Here is a 23,827-nt window from a genome sequence, read left to right on the forward strand (position 1 = left end):
TTTGCAACAAAGCTAGTGAGTAAGCGATTCGACCGCCGACTGAACAAACTGAGCTAACAACGTTCTTTTCTATAACAAAGTTAAACTGAGCAGTTATTTCATCGCAGAGTAGCAAATGATGAGAGGGATTTTGAGCAACTAATGGTACCCAGTTGCTTCCATTACTATTCAGTAACCAGAAGTTCACTGAAGGCCACTCACTCCTGGAGGGACTAGCCGGACTTACGACAGCGTAGTGTTTGATATGCTGAGAAAAATTCCTAGCACACTCTCGCATGCTAACGAATACTCACCATTGTAGGGTCTAAACCGGTTAGACTAGGCACACCGGGCATGCAAGTATTCAATGGTAAAAAGCCCATCGGTCGATTTATTGGGGACCAGGGATTGTTCACGGTAGACGTTGATCCCGATACAAGTGGATGATTCAGCGGAGAACTGAAGTTATTGAGACCCGAATGGGAGCTGTAGGGATCCAGGAATGGTATGGCGGCGGGACTAATAGCCATACTCTGGCTTGCTGAGTGTGCTACTGGTGGGACGGACAAGGAATCTCCAGTCAAGCTTGAACCGAGGTAGGCGGTATAGTTCAAATCAGAGTTGGCTGGATCATACAAGTTGGAGGGAAAATTATATATTGATTTAGATGCAACTGTGGAGTTCATATGGGCCGCAGGCGGGAGGATAGGCTGGTTGGATGTGCAGACGTTGCTTGATGGACACAGATCACCAGGAATGTGTTGGGTAGCTGTAGGTGATGGGAAGATACAAATATGAATCGGCGCAAGTAAGAGACATTCAAGTAAGTCCAACACCGATGTGTAATTAATATGTAATAGTTTTAACGTTCGTACTGCATCCCGCTAGAACACATAACCCAGCGCTTTGCATAACCGAAATCTCCAACTGGCCGTGAGGTATTCCAATGAGAGGGAATTTGAATGAAGGGCAGTGACACAGGTTTGAAACAAACAGCGAGCAAAAAGTGGTTGGGTAAACATGATAGTGATTCATAATAATCTACACATGCTGATAAGTTGATTGCTTGAAAACCGGGTAGTTGTTGGAGCCTGAAATGCAGATGACCTATAGTACAGTACAGTACAGTACTTTAACCAAGCCTACTGCAGTGCCCTTTTAGGCTTACTGTTCCATAAACTTGAAAACTTAAAAAGGGTATAATTTTCCTAGCACAGCGCTAGTCGTAAGATTGCTGGTGACTCGTCGACAGCCCATGACCGGTTTCCTATTTCTTGGGGCTAACGGGCGTAGTCCCAATTTTCCTCCATTCCTATGTACTACTTGAGCACCGGGTTGCAAATAATTTGAGCACGAAATTATTTGTATATGAACTTGGTTGTAATTGGATTGTTCAGTGGTGAAGGGTACTCCTAGCTGATGACCCAGAATAATCGCAAAACCGGTCGTAGGCCGTCAAATGAGTTTCAGCAAAGTTATGGTTAGTGGGTTCCTTCAAGAAAATGTACAGTGGTATCTCGAATATCGTACCAAGTGAAACGTCAGTCGGACCTCGTGCAGCGGCATATTTAACTGAAGAATAGCCTAAACCCCGGATTCAGCTAGAATTGTTGGTCCATAAACGAGTGATGATGCGGTATTTACTATCCGCAAAGATGTCAGTAGGTGATTGGCTTTCGTACAAACACATTCCTTCCAGTTCTAGAGTGAAACATTCAAAATGATACTACAAGATGGTACGATGATAGAGCTAATAAACTAAGGATTTGGCCGCTAAGGAGTTAGACTTTCAAATCCATCGTAGCCTTCTGAATACTTCGTGTGGCCAAAAAAATTGGCGGAGCTATGCGCCTAATGGCGGTAGGGTTGAAGGAGTTGAGTTGCTCTCCTCCAATCAAAACGCATCTGATACCATCCTATCCCGCTGGCGGTAGCCTCCTGGTAACAGAGTTAAAGAGGGTATTTCGGCGCAGAGAAGCCATCCAACTGAAGATTCCCTGAACCTAAACCTTTTTAGATGAATGCGACGGTCAAACTGTATGCATCTGCCGTATGCGAAGTCACCTTTATTTTGGTTACGAAATGAGCTCAAAACTCACTACTTGTGTAAACTTGGTTGAAGTGGTGTTAATTTCAGAGGACAAGCGTACAACCAGACATTCAACCAAATGGAGCACTGCCTCATGCGCTCCGCTACCATTCACACGATCACCCTTCAAACCCCACAACTCCTTCGGAAAATGAGGGCAGATCCGCATATTCGCTAATGCGGACATTTTTGTGCAGTCGTTTCAACCCTGCAACTCCGGGTGAAATAAATGAAAACCTCGACTAACCTTCAAGGTTCTCTGCCTGAGATATTGCCGGCCAACATGAATTGCCGGGAGTATTCTTGGAATCCGTCATTTCAGCGATTCCGGCGGTTGTCATGAGGGCGTCCAAAGCGGCGTCGGACATTTTAACGTAGCTCTGGAATTTTCGAAGGAATTATACGTACGTAGATTTTCGGTTCGAAGGAATTATACGTACGTGAGATTTTCGGGAATGCGGCAAGAGTGGTTCACCATAACAGCATTAGGAATAAGCCAAATACTATGGTTTGTTTCTGGATCTGGCTGCAACAATATGAAGTGTGCAGCGGAGAAGTTTGTCGCTCGGTACTGCCTGGCTCAGGGATTTTTCTAAAGTAACTTGTCATGACCCAGATGCCAAGCAAACCAACTACAAGACCAGACTAGGCAGGTTACATGAACGAGAGTAACAGAGATTCAAATATCTTACATGGCAATCAGGTTTCTCTTAGAGTTGTGTGATAAGGTTCCATTTTTGGTAGGCCGGATGGTGTCACGAGAATTTTCGAGACTGGCAAGAAAGCACCTAGCCAACCGTACTTTTTTTGCTTGTGACAGTGAAAGTTATCAGGACAGGATAGGCGACAAACTGTTTCGAAGAAAAAATGACCTTCATTGGGGAGTAATACACCTTTCGCATTGAAAATAAAACGGTAAATGATGGACTTCACAAAACCTTTCGACTCTTGGCCACCACAGTCTAACGTGCAACCATTAACACTGCAGTATTAGTAACTAGCTGCTAGGATGAGTAGAAGAGCGACTTGCAAAAAAACTTTGATTGCACGATTTAATGAAACTGCACAATTCTGTAGCCACCAGCTAAGGAGTAATTTTGCGTACCATGGGGTGCTAAACGTTTCTCAGAAAACCGTACTCACACTGTTTTTAATGCAAGAAGTTTATTCTGTAGAAGACACCCACGATCTTCATTTAATATTAACAATAGGTGGGTGCTCGTACGAAAAACGGCTATACCCACGGTGTATTCAAGTCTAAAGCACTCTAACCGTTGGCACAGGGGAACTAATCTAGACTAACTGATAAAATAGGTCGTATATTATGGTTCTCAGAGAATCAGCTCTTTCCTTAGCGTTCGGTTTATCAGGTCGGTTAATAAAGCCATCTACCCCTTGCGAACAACTTTCGAAGGTCATCAATTTGAGCACTGAACTTATTTCAAATTGCCATCTGGTTTTTCTATCAACAGTTAGAATGACGGAGCCAAAATTTTATTCTGAACTTTCAGCTGTATGATTTCATCCGAGCATCGTGTGGCCAAAACCTATTCAATCGTTCATGCTGACAAGCATCAGATGTAAGTTCCAAAACAATAAATTTGAGATCCTCGACATAGACAGTACCAGCAATTCTTTGGTGGCCTTTTTCTAACAAGCATCCCTTTTGCCTCCTTCAGGCAAGACTGAGTTTAGAGTCTAGCATCCCCTCAGTACAGAGGATTGGTCCACCGAGAAAAACTACCCCACATTTCGGGTCTATTAATCTTGAAACGGTCTCCGCCTATGATATTTTAAGAAGCGGTATGACTTTCATCTTCCCACTTGCATCGCCAAACTTCATAGACTATCAGTAGTAGCAATGTTCAACAGCTGTTATTTCTCTGACGCTACTATGGCAACTCTGTGAGAACTTTTGAGCACATGCTCTTGTGCTTAACGATACAACAGGCAGCCATTTTTAGATGGGTGAGTTTTACGCAGTTCATGAACCCTTGAGAAGATTTTTTTCCTTTTTACCGTTGCATGGATTAATTTAGAGGAAATGATGATTAAAAATAGCCTTTCTGGCATGCCCAAGCCCTGTATTTAATAAGCAGATATTGTGCATCTGACAATGAAAATGGGTACACACTTATTCAGTTCACTTTTCAAAATAGCCTCACCTGCGGTGCTTGTCCACTTCGGTTGCACTCATAATAGTCCCCAAGACGTAAATAACTCTTGAAACTGAAGTCATCGACGGATAGCTTAGTCCCGTTGTCGCTCTTCAAGTACTGTCGAGAAGAAGTCAAAAAAGGGAAAAATTAGGACCATGGCATTTATCCGTCGACCTAGAGGTTTCAAATGTAGGTGCGGAGTTCGCATCGCTGACTGTGGCGAATGTCCGCAGTCTATGGGATACAGCCAAGAACAAAAACTCGTTACATACACCCTGCGTTTGAAGTACAGAGCTGAGTTACTCGTGTAGAATCTCAATTTTTAAGGGATTCGATTTACAAAACACCGTTTATTTACTCTAAACGAAGCAGTAGTATGAGAAAGACCTGTAAAATGAACACGGATATAAGTTACCTAAACACCTGGTTTGTGTGACTGAATGTTGCTACTGAGAAATTCAAGGTGACATGCGAGAATTTAATGTGAAACTCATCATGAAGTAGCCTCACTATCCAACAGTAGAGAAACAAACGTTTTGCAACAGGTCCTGATGTGGAAAAGCTGGAGAGCATCTATTTTTCTGTTCAATTGAGTGTTTATAAGGTTACCTTGCTTGAACCGTATGACTGAAATGTATCATATAATCAGTGATTACATTTGGAAGGTTTTACATCTTATCGGCAGATAATAAACATGGTGAATTTGAACGTTGAGAACATTGAGAAAATCTACCAGCGAAAAACATGAGCCATGTGCTATCACAGTTGGAATTATTTTCCTTCATATAAGCTGCAAAATGGGTGGCGCCAGTAGTGAACTGTGCAGATTTTTCATCGACCTTATGAGAAATCTCATTGGAAGTAAGACAGCTGTCTGCTTTGAGGAATCAATAAATACAGTGATATTTTTAAAAGTGTTAAATTTCAGCCTCATTACAACTAGAGTCTGAAGTGTAACTACAGCAGGTTCCAACGAATAATGATATGTGCATCTCCTAGATCAAATCGTCGACTGAGTGAAGTAAACATCCATCAGCCTGATGATAGCTTACAGGAAGATTTCCACAAGATAGGTAAAGCTTCAGTCTGATAAGTCATCACTCGACGAGTCACATGACCACATGATGTGGTTTCAGGATGAGTGGCGCCATTACCTGTATAAGTGCGAGTTAATCACAGTAGATATGAGCCTCTCGTGACCAAACGCTTAATCTTTCAGACTGCTAGATGGGATTCGCCGGTTCGAAACTTGCTGGAGTTTCATCGGTTGCACACTGCTGACCATTCACGACAAGAATGGAACAGCTGTACGCTGGTACCCGACTTTCAAGCATAGGTTGGCTTCACTTAGAGGATGGAATTTTAATTGAAGTTAACTTCGACGAAGAAGGGCTGAGTTCATATCGCCGGGGACTATGAATACAGGGTTTAAGGGTGGCAACAGGACAGCATATCTAGATCAAGGGCAGTTAGATATTCCCATTTTGATTCTTGTCTCTTTGGCAAGAATTAGTAGTTTGATGAATTCTCGATAGCTTGTTTGTTTTAAGGATACAATAATACCATTGACAGCCATCCATCTTTTATGGGGGTTTCTGTGTAGGAGTGGTGGAACCTTGGTGGTTCAACTGGGGTTAACAAGAACGTAGGTTATGAAGCAAAAAAAATCACCTGTTCAGTAGTTCAATCCGTCTGTGCTCTTGCTTAACTATCGCACTAGTAGAAAGGTTCAATCCTGATGTTTTGCTGACTAGATTCATAGCTGCAACATATGGAAATATCAATGCAATCGAAACGTGAACCCGTGCCTTTGTGCTCTGGGACGGCACGCATAACAGTAGTCACTAGCTCAGCTCCTCGGTGTAGCGAACTGCTGCAATATAATGGATTACGTGTTCTTACCAGGTTCTTCCTGTACAGCAGAGTAGGAAAATATTGGGATTACGACAACTAAGTGATAGCTAAAGACACTGCCCATGGGCCGCTCGCGGTTGAACATTTAAAGGTTCAACAACTGGCTGGAAGGTCGCACTTCCGAAACTCTCTGAGTTTCGTAATGGTGACTCCAATGAGGATGAAACAGCTTTACAATTAGACATGGAGTTGACGGAAACTCGGGGACTGCGCTTACCTGATGAGCTGCAAGAAGGGCGAAGCCGTAATGGGCTGTCGAAGAATTTTCAGAAAACTTGTGGGTAGTGTATTACGTCTATGCAGTACTTCTCGTACAGTACTTCTTGTCTTCTGAGCAGAGGTTGGCTTCACCAACAGGACGAAGTAATCGCCGGAAAATGTTGGCATTACCTGGCGCTTTTGTTGAATTTAACAACCAAAAGTGTTTCCACTAATCGAGTTAAAAAAGCCCCACTGGAGATCCTTTGAAACACACAAAACGGCCATGTTTTGTTTCAATTAGCTGTAAGTGAATTCGTTTTGGATAACAGCATGCACTGACACTTGACCATCTTAGACCAGGGCATAGGAAACCAAAATAGCTAACGACCCAACGGGTTTCCTTGTTGCTTGTTCGCGATGTGGCTAACTGATCCGCAGTCGATAAAACGGCAGATGGTGAACAACGGTCTTCGATTTATGGGACAAAAAACATCTTTTTTCCAAGGGCAAAGGGCGGTTTGTTTTGGGTTTTCGTCCACAACATTGTAAACTCGCCAGATGTCCATTCCTGCCCACGTAAACTCCGAATGCACCAAAGACATTGGTCTTATCGAACAAGGTGAAAAACTGTGTCGTACGTGCAAATTTTGATTCCAATTTTACCTTTTGTTTTGGGACATCACATAAAGTCAAGTATGTGTAAAACCTAGACTGGCTTGCCCCAAACGCTGCAGTCTTCATTAGCTAATGCCACCTACTTTTTGGAATAAGTAAGTATGTCAGGGGATCCATTAGCCGAAATTAATACGTGGAGATGGTCTTCGCTTCTCAAGCCCATTTAAAGCCAGTGACTAGATTTATCAGTAGAGTTAAACTTTCACTGTGCAAGAATCGATGAAAAAAACTGAAAAATATTCTTCACTTGGTGAGCTCCTCATAAATGAACAGCATGTGACAAGGCTTCGCAGTTAGTTGAAGAACACGAAGGTGGCAACTGACACTGAATCGTCATTATTAGAAGAACAAATCGATAAACGGACTGTTATGATGCTTCCAGAGTAGTGAGGGGATAGTCTACGGACTGACTGATGGATGATAAGACAGACCGCAGCAAAACGAAAGCCTTAGATTCGAATTCAGTTTTTGGGCGCACTAAGGAGAACTCGTCCAATTAGCTGGAACACTTGATATCTAACGGCGAAATCCAGGATCAAATAAGCGTTATACGATTTTTATGTCCTATCAGTAGGAATTTCCTCCCTGAACCGATAGTGAAGCCTTTGAAGACGGTAGACTTTTACATTTTATCAAACGGAGAATTAGTTGATTGCGAAAAACCACCGAATTCATAGGTATTCACAGAGCTGATCAGTGCGGGCCTATACTACACCTGTCTGAACTTGTGAGCATTCACCTCGATATCGCTTGAATCCCCACTTTCTGAGTCTATAATATCTTATTTAGATCTCTGTTGGGCGGGGTTTAGCTGATCAATGGTCTTTAATTCGTCTTTATTAATATATAAAACCTATTCGAATAGCGACATAACGGAACCACTGTTGCCAGCCGACTTTGTATTGGTTCCGAAAGTTCAGTTCACCATACCCTATAATTCAGCCATATTTTTAGGTCACACTCAAATGGACCACAAATAATCTGTCGCTTGGATTCTAGTGTCAGCTCAAGTAAAAGCTACTTTAATTGCATTTCCTCTACATAACACACTACTGATGAGGTTGCAATCCACCACCGGTCTGGCCCTTCGTAGGGCTCATCAGACGGATGTAGCCTCTGAGTCTCAGTGGAACTTATTTTCCAAATGAAAACTGAATGGTAAACCAGAAGAAACGGATGTTCAGTTGGAAATAACAGTGCTGCAAACAGAAACCTAAAATGCACATGAGTCTAGTCCACGAATCCGAGTGTGATCTGATTTTATTCAACCACTTATTTACCTGTAGTTCCTTGTCATTTTTGGTTCTACTGCCTATTTTCACCCCGTGACCTGTTCTAATCAGGCTGTACAGTTCTGAAAAGAAACCTAACAATTCTTACCGAAAGGAATGGCTAAAGGCAGCTTGTCTGGAAGAGTGGATATCGCAAAGCTTCTTCACAAAGCTATTAAGTATTAGGTCATTTGCACTTTTCGCTCGACGTAGAAGAAACCGTACTATCTATTGAGAGTTCTGGGTGTTGTGTGCACCTATAAAGTTCACTATCTGACACTACAGTTTATGAGGCGCAACGGATCACTTGCCGGTCGAAGAACGTCGCTGCTACCGATGCTTTCGGTGCAAAAGCATATCTCAAAAATTGCATTCGCGAATTGAATCCTACGGTAATGCCATGAATATTAACCTAAAACGCTCAGTCCGCTGTTAGCATAGTCACCGATGAAACACCTGAACCATAAAAGCAACTTAAGCCTTAGCTAGTTGGCTACCTTGACACTCATATTTATTGTGAACAACGTTAACGTAACGGTAATTTGCCTGTTGTTGATATATGTACCGACGTGATTCGTCGGAAATTGGCCACAAATACAGGTAAAGATATCTTGACAATTTTAAAAGGCAATTTTTTAAACCCCATGACTGACTAGATAAAACTGAGAAGTTGATATCACTATCCTGTTTACGAGTGGTACTAATTGAATACTCAGAACATAGCACTGAATCGCACATAGAAAACTTAGAAAAATGACATCGTTGGCGAGTGTTCTTTTCGTCCCAGTACACAAAGTTTACAAAACAGTTGAGTTTTTCAATCGATCGAGACCTTTTCTCTCCTCCCCGATCAGCCATAGTATTTGGATCTGCCGGATCTAATCGATTTTCGTTCAACTTGACTTTATCGCGTGGGACTCCTACTTGGCCTGCAGATCGCTGACGAATGTTTTACTTTGACAAAGTCTCTGATTTTGATCCAGTCAATTTGTTGTTCGCTATTTAAAATCCGAAAATCCGCTGCGATGCTCAGATAATTCTTCTCAAAACTGATTTCAGATGTAGTGGGAGGGTTTGGGTAATGTGGGTTGTTATTTTCCTACTGAAAATATCACAAAAGTCTGAGCGGGTAATTTACCGACTGAAATGATCTGACCGTTGGAAATGTCTTTTTTAAGATGGAAGTAAGTGTAATTAAAAAAGCATCAATGAGGAGATCGAAATTCGGTCAGTGAGCTGTCATGCAAGTTGTGACCGATGTAAACTCCATGCCGGTCATTCGAAGTAGGCCATGCTTGTGTAGTCCATTTGATACGGCCAACCTGTCGAATGTGTCGCGTGAGCAGCTAAAGTTTAGGCGTAGCCTCCCAATAAGATTTCTAAAATGCGCAGCTGGTCCATGGATTCCGCTTCCGCTTTTATAACTCACCAGTATTTGTGGCCACCGCCTGAGACTGCTGTTGGTGTTCGTCGGAACACGACAGTTACTTTCCTGTAGGTGCCGTCGGTGTGGAATCCTCACTTTGTCAGTGGAGCCAGTCCTCGGTTGGGCTGCAAGACCTGAGCTCAGTGGCTGTAGCCTATTTTCCATAAATTGTGTTGGATACGCCCTGCTTCTTAGCGTTCCGATAAAATGGTAACCGCAATCCTGAGTGAATTCGGACCGATTCAAATTTACTCAGTTTGATGGACAAATGGGGCAAATCACCGCCATATTCATAGGTAATGGCAGAGCAGAGTTGAAGATTAGACAGCTGTTTCGCTCGATTGATCTATCATGTATTGGAACACCTAGTGAGTTTTCGTCAAGTAAGTGAAAGAAGAATAAATCACCAGCTTCTTACCTCACGTATGCTGTCCAGATTCCAAAGGCGTCGGCCACAGGGTGTCACATAGATGACTTCCCCCAGAATACCACCAGGACCAATACCCTTAACCAGGGTCTCGCGACGCCATCTATTCAAATAAAGTAGAGCGGAAAGCCTGTTGTCAACTTTACATATACTATATATACATATATATAGTGCGAGGGGACTTATGTAGTGTGTCCAAACGTTTCAACCAAGTGGCCGTTTATTAACGAACAAGCAGATCAAAAACGGTTTCTCTTCCAGCGTAGGAGGTTTACGACTTAATCCGCTCCCATCCCAAAGTTGATGAAGAGCTGTCAGTGGGAAATAACAGAGTGGTATGAATTTCAGGATTGTCGACGTAGCACTAACCGTATTGCAAGACCGGTGATTGCTTAGACTCTGCGTTTTACATTTAGAGTAAAAATTTATATTGCTGAGTAATTATCTCTGAAAAGACCAAACAACTTGAGTGAGCCAATGGGAAGTGGAATCTTGAAACTTCGAAACGACCAACTGTGATCTGAACCATTCGACCACCCTGGGCCGGTAAATAAGCAGCGCGATTGGACCAAACAAATGAGTGATGAAGCAAACGTAGTAGAGACATGCCGTTTGAGGTCTGCTGCAGCTCAGTCGTTTTAAACACAATGAATCTGCAACAAACCACACATAAATAGTCCTGAAGTCATCCGGTTTTCTGAAGTAAGTAGCGTCTGCAATTGCTTAGAATCCACAGACAGTCCATATGCTTTTCGCCCTGTTTCAGGCTCTTCAAGCGGACATAAATCCCGAAATCTGAGACAATCAATTCCTGACTTGAATAACAGTTGGACCACTCTCATCAATCCGGAGTTAAACTATTGTAAAGTCGTACTTAACCCGAAGAACATAGCCGGCAGTCACACCGCTAAAGAGCGGGTGTTATACAAGGGAATGGAGTAATTCTCAACCACGCAGTCAGTTCAGAATGCGCCACGTACCACTCAGAAATAACTACTCTAGCCCCTGGAACAATTTGCACTATACCTCACCATACTTACCAATCTGTAAGCAAAACTTCATTTAAAAAATATATCTTAATGATGGTAAATAATAGTAGGCTTCTTTTCTCTCTTTCAGGCCTAAGATCTTTATCATGCCATAGTATTGGCATGGTTGAAGACCGAATAATTACGTTGATTGAGACCAGAAACGAATTACGGGCTAATGGTAGTAACAAAATATGTAACTAATTTTTCACCCGGCAAAGTCAAAACTGATACAGAACAAGCAAACCGCTAACGTCACCTAAAGTTAAACTGTGATGAGTTCCCGACAGTGCATGGTAAGCATTTGAAAAGGCTAAGTGATCTGATAAATTCTGGAACTTTTTCAGTAACGTTATTATCTGCAGTCGAAATAAAGCTGTCTGTTCAGGCACTGTTTCGTGAGCACACATACTTAGACCACCAAAGGCGGTTTAGACTGATCCATCGTTTAAATCATTCGGTACCCCCGGGTCAGTAGCTGTCAATCAAACCAGTAACCGTACCGAAACAAAACGGTGAACAGGTTAAGCGAATCGATCCACAGGCCAGATTGCTTAGGTGAATGTAGCGATCGATAAACAACCGGTACAACTTGGCACGTTGCTTGTACATGTGTGTCTGTGAATGAATGTGCCGTGTCTTTTTCGTCCACTGGTTTATCATACATCGAAAACACGATTTGAAGAAAAGGAATGCACCATAATATGGTCTGAAGAAGCATTAAACATGTGTGGGTCGATTGACTTAAGATGTGCACCTATCCACTCCCATATAGCTTGAGAGCTAACGATATTTAGTTGTCCGAAAACACTACGGATTAGGTGCCAGTACTCTCGGTTTCAATACTAAGATTTAACTCCTTGAATACTTAGTGGTTCTCATTCTTCTCGTATATCCAATGCATTGTTGCATGTGATAGGTTCTGAGGGGAAACTTCCTTTACACGTTCGACACCACAGACATTATTCTTTAGGACTCTGACGGTAAAGTTGAGCAAAAAGACAGGTAAGCTAGAAGATCTCCAGAACTGGATGCAATAACTAACGCTTTTGAAGATAATACTCTGGGCAGCGACGTATTTCGCTTCGAAGATTTTTATTTTTATTTTCTGTTTCCGTGATTTATGGGAGCCCTACAAAGGCTTTCGTACATGAAATGATGTCCAACAAACACGCCTACTCTCTGTATTCTCATGGAATTTTTTTTATCAACAGGATAATGAGGCGAAAACTGGAGAGTCTTCCGTGTCCAGTTGGGAGTGCGCGAGCGGAGAGGTGGATATCCTTTGACCTGACAGAGGGGTGTCAAAGCGATTGCTAACAGTCTGGTTAATGTCAATGTTACTAGCATTCCAGGATGGTGCCCGCGTGATTCCCACTGTGTAAATGCTGCGACATACGACCGGAAACCGACGTCAATGGAGTTCTTGTCGTAAAGTTCTATCCAGATTTTCTGAATGAGCGTCTGGATGTGTAAGCACCCCGGAACAATTGTCGTAACTTGGCACTAGGCACTTGCTCATTCACTTCCATTCTTCTCCTCACAATAGGGATTTCAAATAAGTTGTGAGCCTTTAAAAAGCAAAAAACCAATAATAAAACAATAATGACTATCGCTCAGCCGTAACACCCTTTCGGTGCGTAGCTGCTATGCCACCTGAAGGATGATGAGGGCTGCACCCTTTCGGTGCGTAGCTGCTATGCCACCTGAAGGATGCATGAGGGCTGAGATACTTCCGGGTTACCCAAGCCTTGACAGAAGTGGTCCAGATGTTGGGTTTGGTTTCGAACAAGAGGCCTTCTGGCGCGCCTTAACCAATGAGCTATCTAGAGCCCCACCAAAGCTGGAGTGAACCAACCCGATCGATAATTTCATATTTCAGTGGCCACCGATGTCATTCATTTCGTTCTTGAAGATAAGGTTTGCGTGAACCGTCCACTCAAAGTTTAAAGGTGATCGTATAATGAAGTAAATTAAAATTACTCATGAACAAAGAGAAGTATGACTTTGGCGAAGAAAATGCTCTAGCACTGTCATCACCTTCTTGAGATGGACAACAAACTGAGTACCATGTTGTCTGTTTGCGATATACACTTATCCGTGGCATTACAGTGTGTGTGAAGTACACATTCAGTGCATGTACTCTTATTATGCTTACCCTAATGCAAGTGGACGCCGTAGGTTGGAATCCGCGGAAGTGCTTGTGCGAATCCGTTTGTTCCCTGTAAAAATGGAAGAAAATGCATTTTTGGTCACTGATACTCCAATCAATTTACTCAGGCATCCCAAATTGTGACCGAACTTACCTGAGTGCATGTATAATTCACCGGGTTCCCCGCGATATCTAGTATTGGATAAAGGCAGACCGACGAGAGCGGAAGAGGTTGCAGTTGAAGTGCCTGGCTCTTTGCGTCGCTTACGATTCAAGGCAATACCAAGTGCACTGGAAGCATAACGATTAGCGACGATGGCTGGATCGTGATCGCAAGCAGCCAGGTATCTAAGTACTTCGTCAATCGTATCATCCACGCTGCATTCGTTTGCGCTTGTTGTACTCGAAGGACGACGTCCGTAGACACTGGTTGTCGTTTCGGACGAACTTGGTTTGTATGATTCGTGTTCATCCTGAACAATGAAATGAAATTATTTTACACATGCCGAGGCTGAAAAATGTCACGAGTCTGTTTGGCCAGATGAAAGGGAAACACGTTAGGGGCCATTCGACGGATTTTAAGTACCGAAAATGTGACTACTTCTTTGTCACTTTGCAAAAGAGCTGACCGGCGGCAACAACGGTCAACCTCCATTTTTAATTCCGGCTAAAGACATTAATCTGAACAAAGCACAACACCCCTTGCTCTTTGAAGAGTCTATCCTTGACTTCACCTATAAGTCTATTCAGCGATTTTGAGTAACCTCCCACCATTTTCTCCCGCTACTGTACAAATTTCAGTCATAAAACCAGTGAACTACTAGAGTAGCTGTCGACATTCACGATAAATTTGCACAAAGAAAGTTAAGATCATGGTTATCACCTCACCGTATTCGAGGGACAACGCTCTTCAAGGGTCAACAAGGCAACAGAACTGCTACGTAAATTAATGCTTGTCGGGTAAGTTCGGCTGCTTTAGTAGAGTCCGCAGTCTTTCAAAGGTCTCGATTACCTATTTTATATCAACCTGCATAACAACTAGCGTTTGTATGACAGGCCGGGGCTTTATACTGTTGATTTTCTTATGCAAATTCACCAGGCACAATAATTAACTTGATATTGAATACCATTCACACAATGGAACTCCGTCTGCAACCATCACCGCAACACCATATGACCGAGTTCTGCACGCGCAAGCAGAGTAGGCATAGTTCTAGACTGACATGGAAACTAAACGACGTCTTTAGGAATACGCATAGTTGGTCACGACACACGGGCTATCAACTCTCTTGACGGGTTTTCTATAGAGGAGATTGTCGGTAGCTCAGGTAGCGTAGATGGTCGTTGGCTTGTTCGCTGAGCTGGGCAATTTGGTTGCAAACGTTTCGTCACCAATCGAGGTGACATCATCAGTGTGTAGTTGTGCGTAGCGTAGGGCACAACCACTAACCCACCGCTACGCACAACCACGCACTGATGATGTCACCTCGATTGGTGATGAAACGTTTGCAACCAAATTGCCCAGCTCAGCGAACAAGCCAACGACCATCTCTTGACGGGTGCTGCGTGATAAGTCTAAACTGCAGATCGCTAGATCAAGTGCCATTGGGTACTCTTAATTGATTCCACGCCTCAATAAGCATTAGAGATTCAGTCAAATTCAAGCGATCGCCTGTTTTTATGATTACGGTGTGAAAATCTGAAGTACCAGAAGCCAAAGTGATCCACAGACCTCTATGTGTTCCCGTTTTCATTACTTATTAGGTGTGTACAACAATGAAGCAGCAAGTAAAGTGTGTTCAAAATATTATGGACAGTGCTCATTTGTCTCTAACCGGCGGTAACATCCGATGTGGTAAGGACCTACGGTCATTAGCTCTTTATGTCAGAAGATCTGTGCATCCGACCGTTCACTCCCTTCACACCTGCACCTCACATTCTGATCCACCTGCTATTAGAAACAACTGTCGGCGGATTTGTTTTCTCGTGCACCTGCCTATAGACCAACATGTCTGTCATGCACCGTATGTGTCGTTCTGGTTCACAAAATTATTGACATGAAGACAGCGTTTTTGTATCCATTACATTCCAGAAGCAGGACGCTCCAGTGTAAGCATTCGATACTGAGCTCACTGAGGTGCGTGAAGTCTGGTTACCAAGGTTTCTTGGGTTGTCACTGCCAAGAATAATGGAAATGCGAAGGACGATCGGACCAGAAAAGTGCATTTTTGGGAACAGTCTAAATAGTGGACTGTTGGATGAGAAGTGATTCAGTTAATGGATTTTAGATGGTTGACAATCTGTCTGGCAATTTTTATACACCGGGCTTTTATCCATTCATGACAAGTGATCTGCCAAAATTTTCGGTTCAAAGCGAATATCACTGGGTATTTTTAGGAAAACTGGATGCTTGTCATCCATTTCATTTTGGCGTATTCCACCGGCTGGATTCGCAGATTGATAACTTTTCGTCACCGACTGGTAAACGAAAACGGAAGAAAGACCGCTAATTTAATGAATATCCTTATGCCTGGACGAACGGTTTTTCGTGATTAGCAGGCAATTCTGGTTCTACCAGTGAGAAAACAAGGCATCTTGTTTGAAGCTCCAGGGTGTAAGCAAGTGCAACACATTACTTGACAAACGCGTTGGTGAAAATTTACACTAGCCAACTAGAAGGCAGCTAACGTGCTGTCCAGTATACCAGATTTCATCCAAGTTGGGAATTTTAGCGTTAGACCACTTAGCGTAATTCACATGTTCTTCCAAGCGTAGTGTGCGGCAGGATAATTGGCCCATCTACTCAAACCAAGTATTGGTGGTGTTTGCTTAATCTAAAAGGTCCGAAGTCCTATCCTCGACTACTTACCTGGGAATTAAACGATGCGCAACTGGTTGTCATGTGAGAAGATTGTTTGTGGCTGTTCTGATAATGCATCGAACCGGCGGCTGACTTTGGAGGTCTCCCACGACCTCGGTGACGTGTGGGGCTAGGAGGTACGGGCTGCTCCCAGGTTGCGCTTTGAGCTGACCCACTAAAACTGCCTCCTCTTGTGCGTGAGTTCGACCCGGCACGACCAGAGCGTCTTGCGATGGGACTTGACGTTGACATACTATGCTGTTTGGGGTCGAGTGGTGTTCTTAAGTGATTCGGTGTCTGAAAGGGGAAACCAGTGTTTAAAAAAAGAGGATGAGGGAACTGAGGGTGACACAAGCTTCTTTTCGGATATTTTTCACATCATAGTGACAGTCATATAATATATGGTATAGATGGGTGACACTGACCGTCAATGATCACAGTCGGCACTCACTGATAAGCTAGTGTTAAAGCCGACCGATAACTTGCAACAGGCTTCCGCAGGCTCGCACATCGTATACATCCGTGTAAAGGGGCTTGCACAGAACATCACTTGCGGCCCCGCACAAACCGTCCGTGGTTGTCCAACTGTGAGTAGATGTCCGGTGTTGCAGCTCCAAGAGCCAGCAAATTTGTCTAGAAAAGTTAGACTGAAGGATCTTAAGAGATCAGTTTTCCATCGACAGAATCACTCATTCCTCTCACAGAATTTAATGCGTCCAAGGTTTATCATATTCCCTGCTTCAATATTACCATCTATCCGGGATCTCGCCATTTGTCACGGTGCTGTTGACGTATGTAATTTTGTCCATACGTCCTTCCTTCTATCAATAAACTAGACGGTTTTACCTAGTCAGTAACTTCTCATGTTACTACCTCAACTTTCTTCTGTCAGTCTAATAATCTCTCCTGAATACTAAAAACACCAAGAATGTAGGCAAGATGACCCGATGGGTCGTTCTGTGTTTAGTGTTGATTGTAACACTAATGTTTTAGCGTTTTACTTAGAAGTCAGTCTCGGCTTAACTTCTGTTGATTGGTTATTCTACAGGGTGTGTAACCCAGTCTTTTATGGAAGAAAATTTCCATGCAACACAATTAAGTAGAAGCCTTCTGCCAGCCAATTAATAACCATAATTAACAGCACACCTCAATAAAGCACAAAGTCGGTTGCTTTGCGGCTGTAGTGGGTAGAGGATTGTGCATACCAAGTAAATGGCATACCATGAGGCATTTGTCCGCGATGTTGGTAAACATTCAAACAGATGTTGGCCTGTTGACTTTTTTCGCCAATGTCTCGGTAGTACAGAGAAACAGAACACACACGAAGACCATATTATTCTTTCACAATAATTTAGTCGAAGACTTTCATTAATATAATCTTTACCATCAGGTATGTGTTATTTTCTTCCAAAAAATAACAGGAAAGGAGCGTATTGCGCACCATTCCGGAGTCTCTGTGGCTGGATTGAGCTAACTTGCTTTTCTGCAAAAAGGCTTGCTCGGAAATTGGAGTGGCCCAAAAAGCTTTTATTCTCGTACAGAGCTACTTACGCGGTCTGGTGAAGGCTTTGGTGTGTTCAGGCACTGACTCAAGAATGTCAGGACATCATTAAATGACTCAGTCGGTCCCGCACAAGATGGTGACGAAACGGACGTGGATTGATGTGGCCCGTTACCGCTGGAACCAAACGATCCGAAAGTTGGTAGCTCATAATTCATGCCACCGGACAGGATCGGAGGTAATGGGACGGCTGGTAGATTTGATTGGCCTAAATAGTAAAGTGAGAAAACGTGTATGCTTCTAATGCAAATGAATTATGAAACATTAATAGCCAACAAGCTGCTGGGCAAAGAGATATACACATATATATGTACTCATGCATGGGTGCCGTCCGCAACAGATTTTCCGGTCACCAGTAGTCTGCGCGTAGTAAGAATCTACAGACGCTTTGTGCTGAACCTAAGATATAATGTAGCCGGTTTCGTGATATTCTCTGACCTAAACGGAACACCTCTGTGAGTTTTAAGTTTCGTCTTCTTACTTTAGTGTCTTCTGATTGCTACGATGGAAATAACCATGAATGACGTACGGATGTTGGATGTTGGATTCGAACCACGGACCTTCCGGTCAGTAAGTTTGCGGCCATATCACTAAGCTTTCTCAAGGTCTCGAGCGCTAAACCAGTCACACTACTAGCCTATTTTGTCCCCTGTCTTTGACTTAATTTGTCACTTTGAGTATAGCAAATGTTTTGCGAATCTGATCCCATCATATGCTTAAAAAAATTAAACAGAGCTCAACCTTCAATTTAGACGGCAGGCCATCAGATATAAACTATTTTTTTTCAAGGAGAACACACAACCAAGGCAAACATGGTCATACATTGAGGTTTTAGCGACACAATGAATCTGGAACGTTGGAAATTTTCAGTTATTTGGTTTGTGAAAAGATCTCTGCACTAAAGTTGAACGTATTCAAGTCCCACGAGGTTAAAAATGTAGAACTTGAGTCTAGCTGGTCACATTTTAATTTCAGCAGCAGAAATTGAGTGACCGTCAGCTGCATTTCCTTTTACGCTCATCCTTGTAATAAGATTAAGATTTTTCGAATGAGTATTGCTCGGTGTGGTTGACTCACGTCCCAGTTTGAGCCGGTTATAAGGCAAAGGCAACCAACCACTTTACGACACGTGCTTCAGTTCTCGCCACATCATTTCTAAAATGTCTTCCATAGAAAATGACAATCAATGGCCATTAGGTCTTTTAACCCGGTTTTCAGCAATCAAAGTTGATTCGTTTGATTAATCAATGGTAGATGTCAAAAAATAAATATATATGAAGTTCACTGACAAACAATGGTGTCTCAGTAACACCACTAGTAGCTTCCGTACCTGTCTCGTTTTCGTCAAACGCTGTCATTATGAAAAAACTGGATAGGTTACGACACTATCGACCTCTGCGGATCTTTTCGACTGTTGGCATCCGGAATTTCAAAATATTTCATTAGTCACAATCGTCCGGTTAATGTGGGATCAACTTTGTTGTTCACAAGAAATTTCATAGCGTTATGTGATGAATCGCAAGAAGTATGGTTTGGACTAACTGAGAAAATCGGGACCCTTTAGACGTGTGCAGTCGCTTTCGCAGTTGCTTACCCCCGGAATCATCGTTTCCATACACTTCATACTGAGTTTAACCGAAGTTTAACCGTATCATTCAAAATCTAATCCTAATTTTTGTCTTCAATCCATGCATGCTACAGACGAGTTTGTTTAATCCTCCTACAAGCAAATAAATTGCTATGGATGCAATGATCACGATAGGGATTGAAGCTCGGAATTGTTAAAATCTCACTCCGAGTTTGTAGTTCGTAGCTGTGTAACCTAAGAATGTACTGTCGTTTTTTCATCTTACAGCCAAATGAAGTTTACCTACCATAGAGTTCGATTGAAAAGTCACAAATGATCTACCGCCGTGGCTTCAGTTGCTGTGATTTTCCCCCTAGAATTCTCTCCTATTCTCAAGTTGTGCAAAAAACTGAGCCTCCCGACCAATCAGGATTTCAAGCTCTCACATGACACGGAATAAATAAACAACACTGAATAACACAATAAGTAAAACACACTAAATAAATGAATAACGCTAAATAACACATAACTAAATAAATACAATATACGCGGTTAAATAACTTGTCTCCTTCACACTTGAATCCAGGAATGCATGAGTCCTATGCACTATGGTCAGCGAAGCGGAATTTCTCGCTCCGGAGATTTTGAACATATATATCCTTGAACATCTCCGAATCTCATGTGCTAATTAAGAGGCTTTTTCGTATATAGACTACGTGTTGGCTTGTTATATACAACCATATACAGATTTTGGGTGGGTCCTTTGTTTTCGCGAACGTGGGGGCTTATCAGCAGTGTTCACGAACATTATCCACTAAGCAGGTCTCACTACAGTCTAGCTGTCAAAGGTTTTCCCTGCATCCATCACGAATGGTGAAGATTTAGGTGCCCAACTCCAACGGAATCAGACAAACTGTTATTTTTTTCTAGACTGAGGGCACTACTCATACATCAGTGCTGATCTCAATCCAAAAGACGGAATTCCTTATCCTTGTGCAACGGCTGAATTCTCGGCATGCCACAGCTCGAGTGTAGGTTGGGATGGATTTCGACCGTCAATGAACATTTCTTCCCGCAATTGAAGCCATTCAAACCAAAAAACACTGCACAACTGCTTCGTGGGTATTGGGAACAATCAGCGGTGCGTATCCCATGAATGACCAGGGAGTTTCAAACCTGTGAGATTCTGGTTAACTGTTTAAACACTTAACCGTTCGGCGGTTGAGTATTCTACATTGAAGTAAACATCCACTATAACCATGAGGTTGAGTTTACGGTTATTCACATCAAACAAAGTTACTTCCTTTGCATTCTGAATCGCTGACACACTTTACGATTGGTACCACCGTTGCAGAAACTAAAACTTGCTTCCAGTGAACCTTCATAAACTACGGCTGTGTTATCTCCATTGGAGGTGTGGCCCGTGTTACTCACAAGAGGTCGTACGTTGGAAAACCTCACGTCGTTTCAAGAAAAATCTTGCATTTAGAACCCGTAATGGAGTACACATCCCCTATACCTACTGGTTTAGCATTCTGTATACCTCATATTGTGGAATTAATTTAAATCCAGGCACGCACGCATTCTACTGACCTAGACGGACAGCTGATGACTTTTGATATATTAACACATATCTCGGTCACACATATCTATGTCCAAGGATATCGCAGTTGTGCTTTTATAGATGTATCTTTCACTAACCCATGTTTGACATGCGCGCAAGACTTTACTTACTGGGAGGATTTCATATCGACAAGACATCCCCGTAGAGCCAACAGAGGTCTTTTATTTTGGAACGGTAATTCTCAGTAGGTTACGTCAACAAATTTATCACTGAATAATTCATTTAATTGATATAGGAAAGAGTACCTCTGTATACTCTGACGATAAAACACTTCACGCCTGCGTAGGATCTAGTTTGGCCTCTCTCGACTGGACAGAACCGGCCTGGAAGCAAATTTCACTGTGTAGCAATTTCGCTAGCATTAAATATGCGAGCAGTGTGAGACCCCACAAGCTTATTAGTTACATTATTAGCTCATTGTAAAATACTTGGTAAAGGTCACTGCGATTTGGACCGATGTTTGGTTTGACGTTTCGGCGACTAAGGTGAGTACACCGAAAATTTCACAAAAATCTCGGCAAAGAAAACCATTGAGCCAAGTGTCTCGTTTCATGTGTACAATGCTTTTACGATAGGCGTAACTGAGTTCACTATATGTTATCAGCTGTGAACTAAGCGATAAATGGTAACAGGATACCGTCGGCAATCATTCCGGTGATATTCTATGGTTTGACGATTGGAAAGTGTCAATATCCTTGCCCGAATCGGGGATAAATGGTCAGCATAATTTTCGTTGAAACAGTGGGTAAGGAGCTTATGAGTGAACCTGTACTATTTGTGCGCTGTTCTCAGTAATACCAACCGAACTGAGGTAAAATGGCATTTTGAAAATCTACATAATGCTTTCCAACTTATGCATGGAAAGGTGTGGGTGAATCTTTTTAGCCGTGTCCAACACCAATAGAATGCATGCAACTGACGTTCATTTTCATACTCCACAGCCTCAGCTGCCTTAGTTTGTCCATTATAGAGTGCTGGACGGCTTAAATACAGACTCATAAACGCACTTGGTGCATTCCCCTCTCCCTTGGGATTGTGATCCCTGTTCCCTACAAGATGTCACGGTAAGGAATGCAAGAACGTTATACTGCAATAACAATTGCTGGTAGCCACTCCACCTAGTGGAGCCTACTACTAGCTGCCTCTACGAGGCTGGGTTGGGTACCTTCTGATGCACATTCGTGTAGCGACATAGTGAAGTGTGCTGACACTATAGCGAACCTCATTAACGCCTAATCTACTATCCACATTGTGAGCGATAGTGGTCAGATTAAATCCAGAAATTACAATGCGGGTTTTATTGTTGAGCTGAGATATTTTGCGAGCGTATACACCGCGCGTACAGTACCAACAAAGAGAGCATAAAGAGCAACATAGGTTTCGTGTATTTTAAGACAACCAGTAGATCGATAGAAGGACGGAGTTCGACTACGAAGACTGTCTCAATTATAGGCTTGCGATTTTGAGAAGGTTTATTTGGTTATGACTTATGATCTGATATGGAAAGTTTTGCCTGCTCGCGCAGTTACGATGCTTGATATCCTTTCACCCTTCTTAGTCGTCCAGCGTGCTATTGTCATGTCTATGTTGTGACTGCATCAGTTTCTCACTTTTGCTTTCCCATGAAGTAGTTTTTTGTTACAGTAAAGTTGAGTTTTATGGCCTATTTTTATATACGGTCAACAATCTACCTGCAAGGCTGCTTCCCGAGGCGTTCTTCATTCCACCGCATGCAGCAGCTATGGCCATCATCATTGCTCGTACATACGCCAGATTGGTTGCAGCACCTGCAGAATCAGCACGACTGGTGCTATCCAACGCACCACCTGCACGAGCAGATGTTGATGTCAAAAAACTTTCAAGATAACCCGGCGGAAATCCGGATAAGCTTGCTTCTCGGGAAAGTGCTGCAGCAAGTGCCATTGAAGCTTGTTGTTGATGTTGCTGTTGTTGTTTCACCTGGCGCTGGTAAGATATTTGTGCGCCGGCTAAGGACTGGAGCATTTGATTGGCCAGAATAGTCTCGGGATTCAAACATCCACTGCTGTCAGTGTCTTCCGGCCTCTTTGAAGAGTCTGTATTCCTGGGATCACTCTTAGCATTGGACTGCTTAGCGAAGCATTGTGTGTCAGAATTGTTTGCAGTAGACAAACTGAGGCTGCTCTCCTTCATGCGGTTTTCAACTGACGGAGAGGTGAAGCGACCCGCTAAATGAATGCAGTATATATTGTATGAGATCGAAAACAGAAAAAGTATGCGGTAAATCACAAAGCCAACAGGTTTTAGAGAGAGAGACAACGAATTTTTAGTACATCATCTATAAATGTTTCCCTTTTTCAATCGCTTTTGCTTCAAAATACGGAGGTAGGAAGTTGCACACAGCGACTTATCAGTGACCATCATATCGTCTTCTCCTTCCTGTTATTTATTTTTGTTTTATATAGACCTCGTTTAACTCGAATTTTGTTTGAGGCAACCAACTTATATTATCACCTATTGAAAGGTACCACCAGTCAGATCACTCCGACCAATGGTCAATTGGGATACACCAATCCATTGATTCGCGTTTCAGTGCACATCGGTTAAAGGGCGATTGTTGCTTAGAGGACATATTCACATAATCACGCCAGAGTAAACAAATCGAACTTGACTGGGTATTTTCCCATAATCATTTCGTGTTATGTGTACTTCAATGGACTACTGTTCTACTACAGATTCCATATTCACTGATATCTTTACGGTCAAACACATGAACTATCATTCTGCCTTTTTGTGGAATGTCAACGACCTAAATTAAATTCAGTTTTCTCCTGCAAAGGGATAACTTGGAATGATTCAATGAGAAGTCGATTCTTTTAAGAATGCGTTCCGGAGGACTCCCTCGTAGAATGATA

General features: G+C 42.7%; 1 protein-coding gene across 1 annotated transcript in view; it reads right to left on the reverse strand.

The window, feature by feature from the left end:
* Positions 1-23,827, reverse strand: part of T265_01262 (hypothetical protein) — a gene marked incomplete at both ends in the record, with an annotated part of 90,700 nt that overhangs the window by 33,330 nt on the left and 33,543 nt on the right. The window contains 9 exons of the mRNA XM_009165247.1: positions 294-748; positions 2,316-2,448; positions 4,234-4,344; positions 10,133-10,244; positions 13,328-13,391; positions 13,476-13,794; positions 16,191-16,478; positions 17,733-17,950; positions 22,625-23,140. Of these exons, the coding sequence (XP_009163511.1) occupies positions 294-748; positions 2,316-2,448; positions 4,234-4,344; positions 10,133-10,244; positions 13,328-13,391; positions 13,476-13,794; positions 16,191-16,478; positions 17,733-17,950; positions 22,625-23,140 (2,216 nt within the window). The remainder of the gene's footprint in view (positions 1-293; positions 749-2,315; positions 2,449-4,233; positions 4,345-10,132; positions 10,245-13,327; positions 13,392-13,475; positions 13,795-16,190; positions 16,479-17,732; positions 17,951-22,624; positions 23,141-23,827) is intronic.

This window comes from Opisthorchis viverrini (assembly GCF_000715545.1).
Source record: "Opisthorchis viverrini unplaced genomic scaffold opera_v5_13, whole genome shotgun sequence".
NCBI classification, from domain to species: Eukaryota; Metazoa; Platyhelminthes; class Trematoda; order Opisthorchiida; family Opisthorchiidae; genus Opisthorchis; species Opisthorchis viverrini.